The 20,798-nt window shown below is 46.3% G+C and overlaps 1 protein-coding gene across 1 annotated transcript in view; it reads left to right on the forward strand.

Annotated features, from left to right (window-relative positions):
- MUC16 (mucin 16, cell surface associated) overlaps positions 1-20,798 on the forward strand; it is a 126,597-nt gene that overhangs the window by 15,777 nt on the left and 90,022 nt on the right. Inside the window, 6 exon segments of the mRNA XM_027774819.1 lie at positions 4,866-5,180; positions 10,272-10,564; positions 10,650-10,762; positions 13,360-13,485; positions 14,648-14,752; positions 19,762-19,798. Coding sequence (XP_027630620.1) covers positions 4,866-5,180; positions 10,272-10,564; positions 10,650-10,762; positions 13,360-13,485; positions 14,648-14,752; positions 19,762-19,798 — 989 coding nt within the window.

Here is a 20,798-nt window from a genome sequence, read left to right on the forward strand (position 1 = left end):
TACAACCCACCAGCACACTGGGGCATCCTCTTCATCTGAGACATCCACAGATCCAGCTCTGGCCATGCTAAGTGACCCAGTCTCGACAGTAATACCAACAATGAATGCTGGCTCTAGTGCTCCAAGAATCACCTCCCCGCTGTCTCTAGGGACATTGGAGGCCACAACAAACACAAAGCCCAACTCAGTGGAGCCTTCTCTCCTGACACTGAGTAATGCAGAAATGAATGTTGAAGTCATCACAAGTGAGAATTCTCTTGGGACCTCATCTCCATCCAGGGAAGGGACAACACAGAGTGTCCTGATTCTCAGTGCCTCTCCAGAGACCACAGTCACACCCAGCACCCACAGGGACAACACTGTGGTGTCAGAAAGGCCAGGGACCCCAGGAACGCTCATGGTCAGCAGCACTTCAGGTCTGAAATCCACATCTCCATCTACCAACTCAGTCTTTGATGGGACCAGCCCCCATCCTTCCACTGAAAGAAAAGAAGCAAGAGATACTTTTGTTGCTTCCATGACTCCATCTGGGACCACTACATCTGCTGTGGTTCCTGAGACAACCAAAATCCCTCTGTCCTCATCATCTTCCACCTCAGATGATGTAATGTCAGTGACCAGCACAATCTCATTGCAGAGTGTCACTTCCCTCACATCTCCAAGGGCACAGGAGATCACAGCCAGCACCAAGCCCAATGCCGCGGTGACTTCTGTCCTGACACTGAGCAATGCGGACACGAGTGCTGAAGCAGTCACAAGTGAAGATTCCATTGGGACCTCATCTCCATCCAGGGAAGGGACTACGGAGAGTGCCCTGATTCTCAGTGCCTCTGCAGAGACCACAGACACACCCAGCACCCACAGGGACAACACTTCGTTGTCAGAAAAGTCACCAAGTCCAGGAACCCTCATTGTCACTAGCACTTCAGGACTGGAATCCACATTTCCGTCCACAAGCTCAATCTCAGAGAGGACCAGCCCCCATCCTTCCACTGAAAGAAAAGAAACAATAGATACTTTTGGTATATCCCTGACTCCATCTGGGACCACTGCATCTTCTGCTGTGCCTGTTACTGTCATCTCTTCTCCTACTCAGGGGGTCACTGGCTTCAGTACTCCAAAGACCAGCTCCACTGTTGGAACTTCCCCCAGAGAAACACCTACAGACACAGTCCCCAGAGAAGCTGCAGATGGTGCAACCACTGATCAGGTTATTCTTCCCACTGACAGACCAACGTCAGGACACAGCAGCACAAGGGGAAGCCAGGAGACCACCAAAATCCCTCTGTCCTCATCAACTTCCACCTCAGATGATATACTGTCAGGGACCAGCACAAACTCTGTCCAGAAAATCACCTCCCCCACGTCTCCAGGGGCACCTGAGACTACAGCCAGCACCACGCCCAACACAGCGGTGACTTCTGCCCTGACATTGAATAATGCAGAAATGAGCGCTGAAGAAGTCATGAGAGTAACTCCTCCTCCGGAGACCTCATCTACATCAAAGGAAGGGACAACAGAGAGTATCCTGATTCTCAGCACCTCCCCTAAGGCCACAGACTTAGCCAATACCTTCAGGGTTAACACTTTGGTGTCAGAAAGATCAGAGAGTCCAGGAACCTTTGGTATCATGAGCACTTCAGGATTAGAATCCACATCTCCATTTACCAGCTCACTCTCAGGAGAGACCAGCACCCATCCTTTCACTGAAAGAAAAGAAACAAGAGAGACTTTGAAAGAATCCATGGCTCCACCCGAGACCACTGCATCCGCTGCTATGCCTGTTACTGTCATCTCTTCACTTACTCAGGGGGTCACTGGCTTCAGGACTCCAATGACCAGCTCTGCTGATGGAACTTCACCCAGAGAAACCCCTACAGCCACAGTCCCCAGGGAAGGCTCAGCTGGTCCAACCACTGATCAGGTTTCTCTTCTCCGTGACAGTCCAATGACAGGACGTAGCAGCACAGGAACAACCTACCCACACACTGGAGCATCGTCTTCACCCCAGACATCCACAGATCCGGCTCTTGCCATGCAACATGACTCAATCTCCTCTACGGTAATGCCAGTGATGGATGCTGGCTCTACTGCTCCCAGAGGGACAAGCCCATCATCTGACACTGCTTCTACTATCATTCCTGCAGAGTCCTCCACTGGGTTCCCGGATTCTCATGGAGAAATGAGCACTGCACAGACTCCACTGAACACGAGGCATCCTCCCTCCTCCCCTGAGCCTGTCTCTGCAGAATACAGCAGGACAAGCACCAACATCCCTCTGTCCTCATCAGCTTCCACTCTGGATGAAAACATGTCAGTCACCAGCACAATGTCAGTGCACAGTGTCATCTCTGCCATGTCTCCAGGGACACCAGAGGCCACACCAAGCACAAAGCCTAACTTGGTGGTGACTTCTGCCCTGACACAGAGTAATGCAGAAACGAGGGCTGAAGGAGTCACCAGTGCAAATTCTCATCTGCGGATCTCATCCCCATCCAGTGAAGGGACAACACAGGGTGTCCCAATTCTCAAGGCTTCCCCTGAGACCACAGACACACCCAGCACCCACAGGGACAACACTCTGGCATCAGAATGGTCAGGAGTTCCAGGAACTCTCAGTGCCACCAGCTCTTCAGGACTAAAATCTCTATCTTCAACCACCAGTTCTGTCTCAGAGGAGTCCAGCACTCATCCTTCCACTGAAAGAAAAGAAACAAGAGACAGTTTGAATGTAACCATGGCTCCACCCGAGACCACTGCATCAGCTGCTGTGCCTGCTACTGTCAACTCTTCTCCTACTCAGGAGGTCACTGGCATTAGTATTCCAACGACCAGCTCCACTGACAGCACTTCAGCCAGAGAAACACCTACAGACACAGTCCCCACAGAAACTACAGCTGGTGTAACCTCTGATCAGGTTACTCCTCCCACTGACAGTGCAACGGCAGGACGCAGCAACACAAGGAGAAGCCAGGGGACAACCCACCCACACACTGGGGCATCTTCGTCGGAGACATCCACAGATCCAGCTCTGGCCATGCTAAGTGACCCAGTCTCCATGACAGCAATGCCAACAATTGATGCTGGCTCTAGTGCTCCCGGACACACAAGTCCATTGTCCAAGATCGTTTATTCTGTCATCCCTGCAGAGTCCTCCACAGCGTTCCCAGATCTGCAAGGAGGAACTAGCACTGCACAGACTTCATGGAACACCACAAATCCTTCCTCCTCCCCTGAGCCCATCTCTGCAGAACACAGCAGGACACACTCCAGTGTCCCTCTGCCATCATCACCTTCCACTTCAGATGACACGATGTCGGTCACCGGCTCAATCTCAGATCCAAGAATCACCTCCCCACTGACTCTAGGGACACTGGAGACCACAACTTACACAAAATCCAACTCAGTGGAGCCTTCTCTCCTGACCCTGAGTAATGCAGAAACGAGTGCTGAAGCAGTCACAAGTGAAAATTCTCTTGGGACCTCATCTCCATCCAGGGAAGGGACAACAGAGAGTGCCCTGATTCTCAGCGCCTCTCCAGAGACCACAAACACACCCAGCACCCACAGGGACAACACTGTGGTGTCAGAAAGGTCGGGGACTCCAGGAACGCTTATGGTTAGCAGCACTTCAGGTCTGAAATCCACAGCTCCATCTACCAGCTCAGTCTCTGATGGGGCCAGCCCTCGTCCTTCCACTGAAAGAAAAGAAACAACAGATACTTTTGGTGCATCCATGACTCCATCTGGGACCACTGCATCTGCTGCTGTGCCTGTTACTGTCATCTCTTCTCCTACTGAGGGGGTCACTGGCTTCAGTACTCCACAGACCAGCTCCACTGATGGAACTTCCCCCAGAGAAACACCTACAGACACAGTCCCCTTGGAAGGTTCAGGTGGTACAACCACTGATCAGGTTACTCCTCTCACCGACAGGCCAACGTCAGGACACAGCAGCATACGGGGAAGCTTGGGGACAACCGAAATCCCTCTGACCTCATCAGCCTCCACTTCAGATGATACAATGTCAGTCACCAGTCAAATCTCTGTCCAGAAAATCACCTCCCCCATGTCTCCAGGAGCACCTGAGACCATGGCCAGCACCAAGTCCAACATGGCGGTGACTTCTGTCCTGACACTGAGTAATGCAGAAACAAGTACTGAAGGAGTCACAAGGGCAAATCCTCCTCTGGGGACCTCATCTTCATCAAGGGAAGGGACAACTGAGAGTGTCCTGATTCTCAGTACCTCCCCTAAGGCCACAGATTTATTCAGTACCGTCAGTGTCAATACTTTGGTGTCAGAAAGGTCAGGGAGTCCAGGAACCCTTGGTATCATGAGTACTTCAGGATTAAAATCAATATCTCCTTCTACCAGCTCAGTCTCAGATGGGACTAGCCCCCATCCTTCCACTGAAAGAAAAGAAATAACTGATGATTTTGGTACATCCATGACTCCATCTGGGACCACTGCATCTGCTGTGGTACCTGTTACTGTCAACTCTTCTCCTACTCAGGAGGTCACTGGCGTTAGTATTCCAACGACCAGCTCCACTGTTGGAACTTCCCCCAGAGAAACAGCTACAGACACAGTCCCCACAGAAACTACAGCTGGTATAACCTCTGATCAGGTTACTCCTCCCACTGACAGTGCAACGACAGGACCCAGCAGCACAAGGAGAAGCCAGGGGACAACCCACTCATACACGGGGCCATCCTCTTCATCTGAGACATCCACCGATCCAGCTCTGGCCATGCTAAGTGACCCAGTCTCCACAACAGCAATGCCAACAATTGATGCTGGCTCTAGTGCTCCCAGACACACAAGTCCATTGTCCAAGATCATTTCTTCTGTCATCCCTGCAGAGTCCTCCACAGCGTTCCCAGATCTGCAAGGAGAAACTAGCACTGCACAGACTTCATGGAACACCACAAATCCTTCCTCCTCCCCTGAGCCCATCTCTGCAGAACACAGCAGGACACACTCCAGTGTCCCTCTGCCATCATCACCTTCCACTTCAGATGACACGATGTCGGTCACCAGCTCAATCTCAGACCCAAGAATCACCTCCCCACTGACTCTAGGGACACTGGAGGTCACAACTTACACAAAGTCCAACTCAGTGGAGCCTTCTCTCCTGACACTGAGTAATGCAGAAACGAGTGCTGAAGCAGTCGCAAGTGAGAATTCTCTTGGGACCTCATCTCCATCCAGGGAAGGGACAACAGAGAGTGCCCTGATTCTCAGCGCCTCTCCAGAGACCACAAACACACCCAGCACCCACACCGACAACACTGTGGTGTCAGAAAGGTCGGGGACTCCAGGAACGCTTATGGTTAGCAGCACTTCAGGTCTGAAATCCACAGCTCCATCTACCAGCTCAGTCTCTGATGGGGCCAGCCCTCGTCCTTCTACTGAAAGAAAGGAAACAACAGATACTTTTAGTGCACCCATGACTCCATCTGGGACCACTGCATCTGCTGCTGTGCCTGTTACTGTCATCTCTTCTCCGACTCAGGGGGTCACTGGCTTCAGTACTCCAAAGACCAGCTACATGGGAGGAATTTCACCCAGAGAAACACCTACAGACACAGTCCCCTGGGAAGACTCAGCTTATGCAACCACTCATCAGGTTACTCCTCTCACCGACAGACCAACGTCAGGACACAGCAGCATACGGGGAAGCTTGGGGACAACCGAAATCCCTCTGACCTCATCAGCCTCCACTTCAGATGATACAATGTCAGTCACCAGTCAAATCTCTGTCCAGAAAATCACCTCCCCCATGTCTCCAGGAGCACCTGAGACCATGGCCAGCACCAAGTCCAACATGGCGGTGACTTCTGTCCTGACACTGAGTAATGCAGAAACAAGTACTGAAGGAGTCACAAGGGCAAATCCTCCTCTGGGGACCTCATCTTCATCAAGGGAAGGGACAACTGAGAGTGTCCTGATTCTCAGTACCTCCCCTAAGGCCACAGATTTATTCAGTACCGTCAGTGTCAATACTTTGGTGTCAGAAAGGTCAGGGAGTCCAGGAACCCTTGGTATCATGAGTACTTCAGGATTAAAATCAATATCTCCTTCTACCAGCTCAGTCTCAGATGGGACTAGCCCCCATCCTTCCACTGAAAGAAAAGAAATAACTGATGATTTTGGTACATCCATGACTCCATCTGGGACCACTGCATCTGCTGTGGTACCTGTTACTGTCAACTCTTCTCCTACTCAGGAGGTCACTGGCGTTAGTATTCCAACGACCAGCTCCACTGTTGGAACTTCCCCCAGAGAAACAGCTACAGACACAGTCCCCACAGAAACTACAGCTGGTATAACCTCTGATCAGGTTACTCCTCCCACTGACAGTGCAACGACAGGACCCAGCAGCACAAGGAGAAGCCAGGGGACAACCCACTCATACACGGGGCCATCCTCTTCATCTGAGACATCCACCGATCCAGCTCTGGCCATGCTAAGTGACCCAGTCTCCACAACAGCAATGCCAACAATTGATGCTGGCTCTAGTGCTCCCAGACACACAAGTCCATTGTCCAAGATCATTTCTTCTGTCATCCCTGCAGAGTCCTCCACAGCGTTCCCAGATCTGCAAGGAGAAACTAGCACTGCACAGACTTCATGGAACACCACAAATCCTTCCTCCTCCCCTGAGCCCATCTCTGCAGAACACAGCAGGACACACTCCAGTGTCCCTCTGCCATCATCACCTTCCACTTCAGATGACACGATGTCGGTCACCGGCTCAATCTCAGATCCAAGAATCACCTCCCCACTGACTCTAGGGACACTGGAGACCACAACTTACACAAAATCCAACTCAGTGGAGCCTTCTCTCCTGACCCTGAGTAATGCAGAAACGAGTGCTGAAGCAGTCACAAGTGAAAATTCTCTTGGGACCTCATCTCCATCCAGGGAAGGGACAACACAGAGTGTCCTGATTCTCAGTGCCTCTCCAGAGACCACAAACACACCCAGCACCCACAGGGACAACACTGTGGTGTCAGAAAGGTCGGGGACTCCAGGAACGCTTATGGTTAGCAGCACTTCAGGTCTGAAATCCACAGCTCCATCTACCAGCTCAGTCTCTGATGGGGCCAGCCCTCGTCCTTCCACTGAAAGAAAAGAAACAACAGATACTTTTGGTGCATCCATGACTCCATCTGGGACCACTGCATCTGCTGCTGTGCCTGTTACTGTCATCTCTTCTCCTACTGAGGGGGTCACTGGCTTCAGTACTCCACAGACCAGCTCCACTGATGGAACTTCCCCCAGAGAAACACCTACAGACACAGTCCCCTTGGAAGGTTCAGGTGGTACAACCACTGATCAGGTTACTCCTCTCACCGACAGGCCAACGTCAGGACACAGCAGCATACGGGGAAGCTTGGGGACAACCAAAATCCCTCTGACCTCATCAGCCTCCACTTCAGATGATACAATGTCAGTCACCAGTCAAATCTCTGTCCAGAAAATCACCTCCCCCATGTCTCCAGGAGCACCTGAGACCATGGCCAGCACCAAGTCCAACATGGCGGTGACTTCTGTCCTGACACTGAGTAATGCAGAAACAAGTACTGAAGGAGTCACAAGGGCAAATCCTCCTCTGGGGACCTCATCTTTATCAAGTGAAGGGACAACTGAGAGTGTCCTGATTATCAGTACCTCCCCTAAGGCCACAGATTTATTCAGTACCATCAGTGTCAATACTTTACTGTCAGAAAAGTCAGGGAGTCCAGGAACCCTTGGTATCATGAGCACTTCAGGATTAAAATCAATATCTCCTTCTACCAGCTCAGCCTCAGATGGGACCAGCCCCCGTCTTTCCACTGAAAGAAACGAAACAACAGTAGCTTTTGGTATATCCATGACTCCATCTGGGACCACTGCATCTGCTGTGGTACCTGTTACTGTCATCTCTTCTCCTACTCAGAGCGTCACTGACTTCAGTACTCCACAGACGAGCTCCACTCATGGAACTTCCCCCAGAGAAACACCCACAGACACAGTCCCCAGAGACGCTCTAACTGTTGCAACCACTGATCAGGTTACTCCTTCCACTGCTACACCAATGTCTGGACACAGCAGCACAAGAGGAAGCCTGGGGACAGCTCCAATCCTTCTGTCCCCATCAGCCTCCACTTCAGATGATACAATATCCATGACCAGCACAATGTCATTTCAGAGTGTCACCTCCCTCATGTCTCCAGGGGCACTGGAGATCATAGCCAGCACCAAGCCCAGTGCAGCAGTGACTTCTGTCCTGACACTGAGTAATGCAGAAACAAGTGTTGACGGAGTCTCAAGTGCAAACTCTCCTCTGGGGCCTTCATCTTCATATAAAGAAAGGACAACAGAGAGTGTCCTGATTTTCAGTGCCTCCCCTGAGACCTCAGACACACCCAGCACCCACAGGGACAACACCTTGGCATCCAAATGGTCGGGAGGTCCAGGTATTTTCAGTGTCACCAGCACTTCAGGAATGAAATCCACACCTCCATCCACCAGCTCTGTCTCACAGACTAGCACCCATCATTCCACTGAAAGAAAAGAATCAAGAGACAATTTTAATATATCCACGGCTCTACCGGAGGTCACTACATCAGTTGATGTGCCTGTTACTGTCATCTCTTCTATTCCAGAGGTCACCAACTTCAATTCTCTGAAGACCAGCTCCACTGATGGTGCTTCACCTGGACAAACACCTACAGACACACTCCCCAGAGAAGCTATAGCTGGTGCAACCACTGAGTCGGTTACTCCTCTCACTGACATTCCAACTACAGGACACAGCAGCACAAGAAGCCAGGGGACAGCCCACCCACACACTGGGTCATCATCTTCATCTGAGACATCCCCAGATCTGTATCTGGCCATTCAAAGTGACCCAATCTCCTCTACAGCAATGTCAAGGACTGATACTGGCTCAAGTTCTCCTGGAAGGACAAGCCTATCGTTTGAGACTGCTTCTACTATCTCTGCAGAGTCCTCTACAGGGTTCTCAGATTCTCAAGGGGGAACCAGCACTGCACAGACTCCACTGAACATCACACATCCTTCCTCCTCCCCTGAGCCCATCTCTACAGAACAGATCAGGACACGCTCCAGCTTCCCTCTTCAGTCTTCAGTTTCCACTTCAGATGAAAAAATGTCAGTCACCAGCACAATCCCAGTACAGAGTGTCACCTCCCCCATGTCTCCAGGGACACCAGTGGCCTCAGATAGCACAAAGCCCAATTCAATGGTGCCTTCTGTCCTGACACTGAGTAATGCAGAATTGAGTGCTGAAGGAGTCACAGTTGCAAATTCTCCTCTGGGAACCTTGTCTTCATCCACTGAAGGGACAACAGAGACTGTCCCGATTCTCAATGCCTCTCCTGAGACCACAGACATACCCAGTACCCACAGGGACCACAGTTTGGCATCAGAATTATCAGGGAGTCCAGGAACTCTCAGTGTCGCCATCACTTCAGGAGTGAAATCCACATTTTCATCTACCGGCTCAGTCTCAGAGGAGAGCAGCACCCATCCTTCCACTGAAAGAAAAGAAACAGGAAACACTTTGAATGTATCCATGGCTTCACCCAAGACCACTGCATCAGCTGCTGTGCATTTTACTGTCATCTCTCCTACTCAGGAGGTCACTGGCTTCAGCATGCCAAAGATCAGTTCTACTGATGGCACTTCACCCAGAGAAACACCTACAGACACACTCCCTGTGGAAGCCACAGCTGGTGCAACCACTGATCAGGTAACTCCTTCCACTGACATTCCAATGACGGGTCACAGTAGCAAAATGAGAAGCCAGGAAACAACCCCTCTGCACCCTGCAACCTCAGCTTCATCTGAGACACCCACAGATTTGACGGTGGCCATGAAAAGTGACCTGATTTCCTCCTCTACATCAGTGACCAGGTTGACTCCTGGCTCAAGGTCTTCAGGAGGGACAGTCCCATTAACCAACCCAGGGAAGGAGTTCATAACTACAGACAATTATCTGATTATAGAATCTTCCAACCTAGCTACCCATCCTGGAATTACTAAAATCTCAAGTACACCCAGTCCTGCCAGCCCGGCCACCATGGCATGGACCAGCACGGACTCAGCTGAGCACTCCACTCAACCTCATGACACAAATTTGTCAGAAAACTCATCTGGATCTTGGACACGGACAACTCCAGGATCAATGTCTATAGTAGCTTCTACCTCCTTTACCACTGGAAGTAACACATTGATACCAACCTCTGGTACCCCAGGTAAATCCTTGGTCCCCACTACCAGAGAGCAGAACACAGTCCCCCTGACAACATGGCTGGGTTCAACGGAGGAAATAGCTTCAGCTGGCCCTGATGTTTCAAGTCCAAGCTCATCTATGAGAACATTTGCTTCTTTGCCTCTGTCCATTACTCCTCATGAACTTTCCAATTCAGAGGCAGATACCAATGGCCCACAAAATACAGATTCAACCACCTCAACTCAGCACTTAGAACTCAAATCTTTGGGTGCAACTAGGGACCAAACATCTCTCCGAACAACAGCCTCCCAACAAGTCAGCATGGACTCAGAACTAAGTCCACCCATCTCTTCTATTTATTCATTCACAGACACTGTAACCATTGGTGCCACTACCTCAGAGGCTGATGTACGTGAATCTAGATTTCCAGCCTTCTCTACCTCAGAAGCCAGGAAAAGCGCATCTCTACTTCCTCCCTCTACACTACCATCTACAGAGCCCGTATCCTCAGAAGTACTGACCACTTTGTTACAAAGCTCCTGGACATCCAGGATAAGACCCACATCATCAGAAGAAATGCCAGTCAACTCTATGTCGCAAGATAAGACCATCTCACCTCTAGGGTGGTCTACAGAGTCTCAGAGTTTTGCTGCCACCTTTAGCTCTATGGAAACTAACAGAGGGTCTACTCAGACATCTGACTATGAACAAACCACAGTAGATCCAGGAACAAGTTTAGTTACTGAACGGAGTTCATCTATGCCTTTGACTGCAAGCACTGCTGGGGCCCCTGTTTCCTCTAAAGCAACCACTCTCAGAAGCCAAAGTGACCCCTGGTCAGAGTCATCAGTGACAATGGGAAGGACTAGGCCAGAATTCCCTTCTGTTTCCTCTGTGTCACCTGATGTGACTACTCAATTGGTTGTTTCCCCCACAATGGGTGAAACCACAGAGTCTACCTTATTCCCAAAGGTTAGGGAAATGACCACCGAGAAAGTGTCAACATCTTCCCTGGGCTCTGGACTGCTAGACACAAGATCCCTTCCATCTCTCTCAGGGACTGCATCTTCCATGGACATTGGCAAGGATGCAGGGTTAAGCTCAACAACTTTGTGGTCCAACCCATCTTCTGAAGATAAAATAAGTCCCTCTATTCACACACACCCCACCATTAGCAACAGTCCTGCCTATAGGGATATGTCTACCAGAGTAGCTTCTAGTACATCCTCCCTGGATTCCACAGCTCCAACCTGGATCTCTTCATCGGCATTTATCAACACTCTGGCACAAACAATCCATGCTTCTCCTGAGACGACTTCCTTTTCAATAAGCCCAGGGGGAGAGCACAGTAGCCCAGGAATTGAGACTGGCTTGTCCAAAACTCCATCAGGAGCAGTCACATCCTCTGAAACCAGGACAGACACCCTCTGGACATCCACCTCTCCAGTGACAGAGGCCCCAAACACCAGAGATCAGACTGATGGGTTAGGAAGTACCTATGTTCCCAATCTTCACAGCTCACCTCCTCTTATGAGTAAGGACTTGCTGCTCCTTGCCTTCTAGGAAATGAGTTTATTGTCTTTGGGTGGTCAATGGATATGGTGTGGGATCTTTCTCTTTATTCCACAAGGTGTCTTATATACATTGCTTCAGGATTTTGGGTGTAGGACATTGACCAAAGTAGCCACTGCTGTTCTTTACTCACGGTTTCCTAGTTCAATATAGAGGGGTCACCTCTATTTGTATGTCAACAGTTGTGGAATAGCCCTTTCATATAATGGTTTGTAGCCATTCTTAATGACTACCATGTTACAAAAAACTTCTAAAAATTGTGACAAAATATAGATCATATAAAACTACATTTTAATCACTTTAAAGTGTAATATGATTCAGTGGCATTACATACATTGACATGGTGGTGCAGTCATTACTGCCATGCATCTCAACTTTTTCATCACCTCCAACTAAAATTCTTGGTCTATAAAGCAATAACTCCTCATTCTTGTCTTTCCCCAAGCACCTAGTAGCCACCATTCTACTTTCTGTCTCTATGAATTTGACTATCCTAGATAACTCACATAAGTGAAATATATGCTTTGTGTGTGTGTGATCTATTCCATTTAGCATGTCTTCAAGATTCATCCACATGGTTGCATATATCGGAATCTCTCTCTTTTTTTAAAAGAGTTGTGTTCCCCCGCCCCCTTTAGGGTGTGTGCACTTGCTAGAGAGAAAGAGAAGGTGAGAGGGAAAGTGAGAAATCACCCTCTAAGAGGGATGGCCACACCACAATCCCTTCTCTGTTCTCCTTTCAGGACCTTGGCCATGCATACACATACACCTGGTGTGATTTTCAAGCCACGAGGTCTGGGACTCAAACCATGGTCGGCCATATGGGAGTCCAGCGATGTAACTGCTATGCCATCTGCTTGCCCCATCTCCTTTATTTTTAAGGCTGAATAATTTTTTATTGTAGTCCTTTTGTTTATACATTAATGCATGGGTAGACATTCAGGTTGTTTTTATCTTTTTATTTTGGAGAGGTTTTTGCTATAGGGTGTGTGCGCTCGCCAGAGAGACAGAGAGAGACAGAGAGACAGAAAGTGAGAGAAATCACCCCCAGGGGGGATGGCCACACTGCAATCCCTTTTCCTCCATTCTTCTCTCAGGATCTTGGGCACTCACGCACACGCGCCCAGCATTAGTTTTAAGCCACCAGGTCCGGGACACAAACCGTGGTTGACTACATGGGAGTCCAGCGACATAGCCATTACACTAACTGCTGGTCCCAGGTTGTTTCTATCTTTTGACTATTGTGAACATTGCTAGAATGAACACTGGCATACAAAATATGTGTTGAGTCCCTGCTTTCAATTATTTGGGGTACATACCCCAAAGTGGAATCAATGAATAATATGGTATAATACCACATGTTTACATTTAGGTTTAGGTCACCTAGTTTCACCATCGCCTTTGTCATTTCACTTAGTGGGAAATTCGGATCATCCCATTGTAAATTTGGGGCTGGCTCTGAACTTCACTAGACCTCTCTGTGGTCTCTGATTCTACCTCTCTTCTCTGAGATACCTGATTACATTTCCTTTTTTCAGATTTTCCATCAAGGACTGTTGGGAGTACAGAATCTTATATTCAGACCCCAGGTTCAACAACACAGAGGCACAGTCCATGGACAACAAATATTGCTTCAGAACCCAGCTCACCTGCTGGTACAACAGGTATGAACATGTCCCATTCTTACTTCCCCTCTGTAATTCCAGCTGGGCTTATTTAGTGAAAAATATTTTTTCTTGTTTATTGTAAGCAAAAGGAATGGTTACCTTATGTGAGCTTGTCTCCTAGTAATTGGCAGATGAGAGAGTAGCTGCCATCTTCATTTTTCTTCTCAGTCTCACAAGTTATATGTGAGCAGAACATAGCAATGAATGATACTCGTCCAAACTGGATCTTCGATAAGAGTGCATAAAACCCCCAGATCTCTTTATTCATTGAGGGGAACAATGTCCTCCCCACTGCCAGACTCAACTTTGAATGTCTTACTCTAGGGCAGAAACTGAAATACTGGATGATATAAGGGCATGGAGAGCAACTGTGGATACCAGAGACAGTGAGGGAGGAGGGTGAGAAATGGCAGAGGGTAAGAGGCAGAGAATCAAGGAGAAAAAAGAAAGAACCAAAATATTTAAGAAACACAAAATGGGAAAATTATCTGTTGAAGATAATATGTATGGTAATATCTTTGATTGAGTTAATATACAGTGTGTTCTGGATGGGACAATTTATTTTGTATGTTGTAATGATATACAATGAATGCATGTAATAAAAATATTAATTTTATTTAGATATAAAAAAAAAGTTCAGCAAACCATCTCAGTTCTGGCTCCTAAGATAACTGAAATAGGCCTGTCCACATGGCTTGTTTCCAAAGGGGTGACCACAATAGATACACATGTCCTTTTGAGCACATCTTCTATTAGCCTCCAAGACACTGCCACACACTTAGTTATAATCTCCAAGGTAACAGAAAACTCAGGAACAGATCAATCTAAACTTAGAATCATGGCATGGAACAGCACCATGGAAACTCCATCTACTGCCATGAGTAAAAGGACAATGACAGCTGAACAGCAGACATATGGACCTGTGAGTGATGCCTATTCATCTGCTGGTCCATGGTCAGGGCAAATGATTGGAGTGACCTGACACCTGGTGCCTCCCCTGTGGACACAGACATAACTATGACCAGCTCCACAGCCCACATCACTCCAGCAGTATCTTGGGCCACTGATAAATCAGAAGGCTCAGTTCCGTCACTATCAGTCTCACCAGTGTGCCAGGAGGGAAAACTGAATTCTCTATATCTCCTTCCTCTCCCTTTAGAGGGACTCAAGTCTGTTTCTATCACAGAACTGGAGACCACCACAACTACAACTACACCTGGGGTCTTTTCTATGACATCATTGCCTGTAGGACAAACAAGCAAGAGTGAGGATATCACCTCAAGTCCCAAGGGAACAAGCTCAGTTTCAACCATCATGGATAGCTCAGAGGAGAGGGCCAGGACCATAGACAGCACCCAGGCACTCAGGACCTCTCCGTGGATGGTCACAGACACAGCTGCCCACCTGCAAGTCACTGGTTTGCCCAAGGTCAGTTCTACAGAGAGGACACACTCTTCTTCAGCAACAACCACTCATCACTCTGCAATGATCTCTGGAACCAGCCTGGACACCTCACCCTCCTCTTACCTAACTAAAATCACTGATGCCAACACAAGACGGAGCTCTGTAAGAAGCACAACAACCTCTGTTTCTATTTCAACTTCTGAAGACCAGCAAGTGAGCACCTCATTCCCTGAGATTTCAGGTACAAACCAGACTCCTAGAAGCCCTGAGATAACTACACTCCCTGTTTCCTTCCATTACTTCTTCATCTTCCTTTTTTGTTTTTTTGTTTTTTTTTTTTTGAGAGAGAGATTTTTGGTATATGGTGCATGCATTCACCAGAGAGATACAAGAAGTTCCAACCCACCTCACCCCACCCCCACCCCAAGGTGATGTGGTCATGCCACAATCCTCCTCCATTCTCCTCTTGGGATTTTTGGGCATGCACGCACACACACCCAGCACGAGTTTCAAGCCACCAGGTCTGGGATTCAAACTGTAGTTGGCCATGTGGGAGTCCCGTGAGGTAACCATTACACCATCTGCTGGTCCCCTCCATTACTTCTGAGCAACCAAGTACACAGACTGACATAAATAGCTAGCTCCCTTTCCACTTTTTCCACTATGCTGCCTGAAGTGTCTAGTTTAGATTTAACCTCCAGAAAATCTGTGTCTTCTGTTTCTATAGAAGGTCCATCTCATCTAGGAGCCACGTAACCCCAAGAACTCAGCTCGGGGCTCAGTATCACCTCACCCACCTCACTGCTGTCACCTTCCTCAGAGGCCATGACATTCCTTCAGTCAGTCAGTAGCACTGTGAATGCCATGATAGGGACCAGTGTAGCAATACAGTGGGGTTCTATTCTGCCTCCCACCATGGTTTTTACAACTTCAGGGGAGAAGTTCACAGTCACTGCTTACTAGTTTCTTTTCTTTTTTTAAAATAAGTTTATTTATTTATTTATATATTTTTAAAATTTAATCACTGTGTATCATTACAGAGTATCAAATGAATTTTCCCATCATGAATACACTGCATATTGGTCCAGTCAAAGACATTGCCATAAACATAATCCACAAATTTCTTTTCATTTTGGGTCCCTTAACTGTTTTGCTTCTTTCTTCTAGACTAGTTTCTTTTCAATCGTTTATTTACTTATTCCACGGGAGAGAGAGAGACAGACAGACAGAGAGACACAGGTACCCCTAATAAGGTCTTCACACCACAATCCATCCCTGGTCTCAGTCAGCCTGGATCATAGGTACATATACACCTGGCATGCCCCAGGAAGTTCAAAATGAGTAAAGGCTCAGTAAATTGATGAAGACCCTACTGTTGCTAAGGAAGACAAAGTATCTTAAAATTCATACATCTGAGACCATAAAAATTAGCTGTCTCCATAATCAATAGCATTCCTCCTCATACCCATCTTAAAAGTTAAATTTTTTAAAAGTTTTATTTTTTTAATTGAAATACAGTAATTATACATATTTATGGGGTGTGACGTGATATTTAATACAATTGTACATTGTTTAATGATCAAATCATGGTATTTAGCATATTCTTTTATATTTTACTTAACATAAAAAGGAGGCAAATGAGCACATGGCTAAACTAGTATCCAGTGAGTATCCAGTGAAAATGCTCCTTATGGCCCACACATTCTGAGGAATGTGTGGTTGATACATCTATCCTCTTCTTCCTTAGGGCTTAGTGAAACTTTGGCAACTACCACCAGGGAGACAAACCAAGAACATGGAGGCAACAGTCAGCCAACCAGTAACCCCACATCTCTCCTGACTATGATCATCAGCCCAGGTACAATCAAGCATCCACTCTCTTACCTTCAAGGTCATTTCATTTGGCTCCTTTCTCATCTCCGGGATCAAAACTTGGGTTGTTTAAGAAAGTAGAATGATTAGGTTTAAAATAGGTTTCTCTGACTTTCTGTCACTCTTCTCTGAGAATATTGATTGTTTATTTTTCTTAGAGAGGCTATTCACTGAATGCTTTTGTTGATTCAACTAATAATTTGAAGGGAGTGGCCCAAATCTGAGAAAACATGATGACCTTTAGACACATGCAGAAATGTAGTGCCATGGGCAGACATTTGCAGAGCAATGAATGCTATTAACATGTGAATATGCTAGCTAACTCTGTGTTTCCAAAACTGCAGAGCAGTTATTAGGTTAAGGAAGCCATATGTCTTAATTAGAATTGGCCTAAGAAGATAAGAGAAAACTTACATAGGACTACATGACACCAGGCTTTTTGGCATCTTCAGCCAACTTACATCTAAAAAACACTGGCTCTGCATTCCATTTCCCCTTTCTCCACTTCCAGTCCTTTAAAAGGATAAACCTCGGTGGGATCGTTTGATCCCCACTTTTTCTACATGTGTGTCTTTGTATGTTTATTTTTATGTTTACTCTCTAATTCACAGCCACTCCTCCACCCCTGGCATGCATTGTTTAGCCATGCAGGACAAAGAAGTAATTTATGTATGTACATATGTATGTAATTGTCAGAGTGCACAGGCACTCAGCAGAGAGAGACAAGAGAGATGGAGGATTGGGGGAGGGAGAAAGCATCTCCCATTACAGTTATGCTGTAATCCCTTCTTTTAGGCATGCATGTACACATACCTGGTGTTTTCTAAGCCTCTAAATCCAGACTCAGACTGCATAGACATTCACGCCGGATACAGGTACCTTGATCTCAAGGCCATGGACAAGTTCAACTTAGTAATTATATGACTGGTAGACAAACAATTCAGCAGAAGAAAATGCCACAGAGTCAACTGTCTTTATACCTTCTCTTGCCCAGTGTGAAGGATTTTTGTAAATCAGAGACCATCACTGAAATCTCGTGTTGACAGAGAGAGGGCACAGGTAGATTAGAAATGACATAGGTTACTCTTGCTATAAAAGAAAGGACTGGATTGTGAACCTTGGCTGTGCCAAGTTGGTTAGAAGAATGTGAAAAGGTGGTCCCCAGGAGGATAGTTTTTCTTGCCCTTTGGCAGGTGGAATTAGTTTCCTAAATAAAATAGAAATAGTTCAGAGATGGGTATGAGTTTTGAAGGAGATGAAGGAATGGGAATGAGGTTCTGAAAGAAAGAGAAAAAGAATGTAAAGGAACAGAATGATCTCATCTCCTATGTCCTCTTCCTTCTCAAATACAAAGCAGTAAGTGAATTAGAAGCAAATTAAGGGACCAGCAGATGGCATAATGGTTATATCACTGGACTCCCACATAGCTGACTGTGGTTCAAGTCTCAGACCCAGTGGCTTAAAACTCATGCCAGGTGTGTATGCATGCATGCCCAAAATCCCAAGAGGAGAATGGAGGGGAAGGAATTGCAGAGTGGCCATCCTCCCAGAGAGTGAATTTTTTGCTTTCTGTTTCTTTCTGTCTCTTCGGTGAGCACACATGCCCTATAGCAAAAGTCTCTCTCAAAAAAAAACAAAAATTCATACATCTGAGACCATAAAAATTAGCTGTCTCCATAATCAATAGCATTCCTCCTCATACCCATCTTAAAAGTTAAATTTTTTAAAAGTTTTATTTTTTTAATTGAAATACAGTAATTATACATATTTATGGGGTGTGACGTGATATTTAATACAATTGTACATTGTTTAATGATCAAATCATGGTATTTAGCATATTCTTTTATATTTTACTTAACATAAAAAGGAGGCAAATGAGCACATGGCTAAACTAGTATCCAGTGAGTATCCAGTGAAAATGCTCCTTATGGCCCACACATTCTGAGGAATGTGTGGTTGATACATCTATCCTCTTCTTCCTTAGGGCTTAGTGAAACTTTGGCAACTACCACCAGGGAGACAAACCAAGAACATGGAGGCAACAGTCAGCCAACCAGTAACCCCACATCTCTCCTGACTATGATCATCAGCCCAGGTACAATCAAGCATCCACTCTCTTACCTTCAAGGTCATTTCATTTGGCTCCTTTCTCATCTCCGGGATCAACACTTGGGTTGTTTAAGAAAGTAGAATGATTAGGTTTAAAATAGGTTTCTCTGACTTTCTGTCACTCTTCTCTTAGAGTATTTTTCTTAGAGAGGCTATTCACTGAATGCTTTTGTTGATTCAACTAATAATTTGAAGGGAGTGGCCCAAATCTGAGAAAACATGATGACCTTTAGACACATGCAGAAATGTAGTGCCATGGGCAGACATTTGCAGAGCAATGAATGCTATTAACATGTGAATATGCTAGCTAACTCTGTGTTTCCAAAACTGCAGAGCAGTTATTAGGTTAAGGAAGCCATATGTCTTAATTAGAATTGGCCTAAGAAGATAAGAGAAAACTTACATAGGACTACATGACACCAGGCTTTTTGGCATCTTCAGCCAACTTACATCTAAAAAACACTGGCTCTGCATTCCATTTCCCCTTTCTCCACTTCCAGTCCTTTAAAAGGATAAACCTCGGTGGGATCGTTTGATCCCCACTTTTTCTACATGTGTGTCTTTGTATGTTTATTTTTATGTTTACTCTCTAATTCACAGCCACTCCTCCACCCCTGGCATGCATTGTTTAGCCATGCAGGACAAAGAAGTAATTTATGTATGTACATATGTATGTAATTGTCAGAGTGCACAGGCACTCAGCAGAGAGAGACAAGAGAGATGGAGGATTGGGGGAGGGAGAAAGCATCTCCCATTACAGTTATGCTGTAATCCCTTCTTCTTCATTCCCCTGCTTTTGGGATTTTAGGCATGCATGTACACATACCTGGTGTTTTCTAAGCCTCTAAATCCAGACTCAGACTGCATAGACATTCACGCCGGATACAGGTACCTTGATCTCAAGGCCATGGACAAGTTCAACTTAGTAATTATATGACTGGTAGACAAACAATTCAGCAGAAGAAAATGCCACAGAGTCAACTGTCTTTATACCTTCTCTTGCCCAGTGTGAAGGATTTTTGTAAATCAGAGACCATCACTGAAATCTCGTGTTGACAGAGAGAGGGCACAGGTAGATTAGAAATGACATAGGTTACTCTTGCTATAAAAGAAAGGACTGGATTGTGAACCTTGGCTGTGCCAAGTTGGTTAGAAGAATGTGAAAAGGTGGTCCCCAGGAGGATAGTTTTTCTTGCCCTTTGGCAGGTGGAATTAGTTTCCTAAATAAAATAGAAATAGTTCAGAGATGGGTATGAGTTTTGAAGGAGATGAAGGAATGGGAATGAGGTTCTGAAAGAAAGAGAAAAAGAATGTAAAGGAACAGAATGATCTCATCTCCTATGTCCTCTTCCTTCTCAAATACAAAGCAGTAAGTGAATTAGAAGCAAATTAAGGGACCAGCAGATGGCATAATGGTTATATCACTGGACTCCCACATAGCTGACTGTGGTTCAAGTCTCAGACCCAGTGGCTTAAAACTCATGCCAGGTGTGTATGCATGCATGCCCAAAATCCCAAGAGGAGAATGGAGGGGAAGGAATTGCAGAGTGGCCATCCTCCCAGAGAGTGAATTTTTTGCTTTCTGTTTCTTTCTGTCTCTTCGGTGAGCACACATGCCCTATAGCAAAAGTCTCTCTCAAAAAAAAAAAAAAAAAAAAAAAAGTGGTGTTATGTGTTAATGATATTTTGATCAACTGGATTGGGGAGAAATGTTCACATATTGAAATGTTCACTTTGTAAGCTAAATAATGTAATTGAATGTATAAAAAAATTGAAAAAAAATTTTTTTAAAGCTGCCAAAAGAAGGAATTAAAAAGAAAAAAAAAGAAATGAACTAAGATTTGGGATATCTAGAGGATGTTGGAAGCTGGAAGTAAAAACTTGGTCAGCAAAGGAAGGCTTCAAGGAGAAACATGGAAATAGGG

This window comes from Tupaia chinensis, unplaced genomic scaffold (assembly GCF_000334495.1).
Source record: "Tupaia chinensis unplaced genomic scaffold, TupChi_1.0 Scaffold000482_1, whole genome shotgun sequence".
NCBI lineage: Eukaryota > Metazoa > Chordata > Mammalia > Scandentia > Tupaiidae > Tupaia > Tupaia belangeri.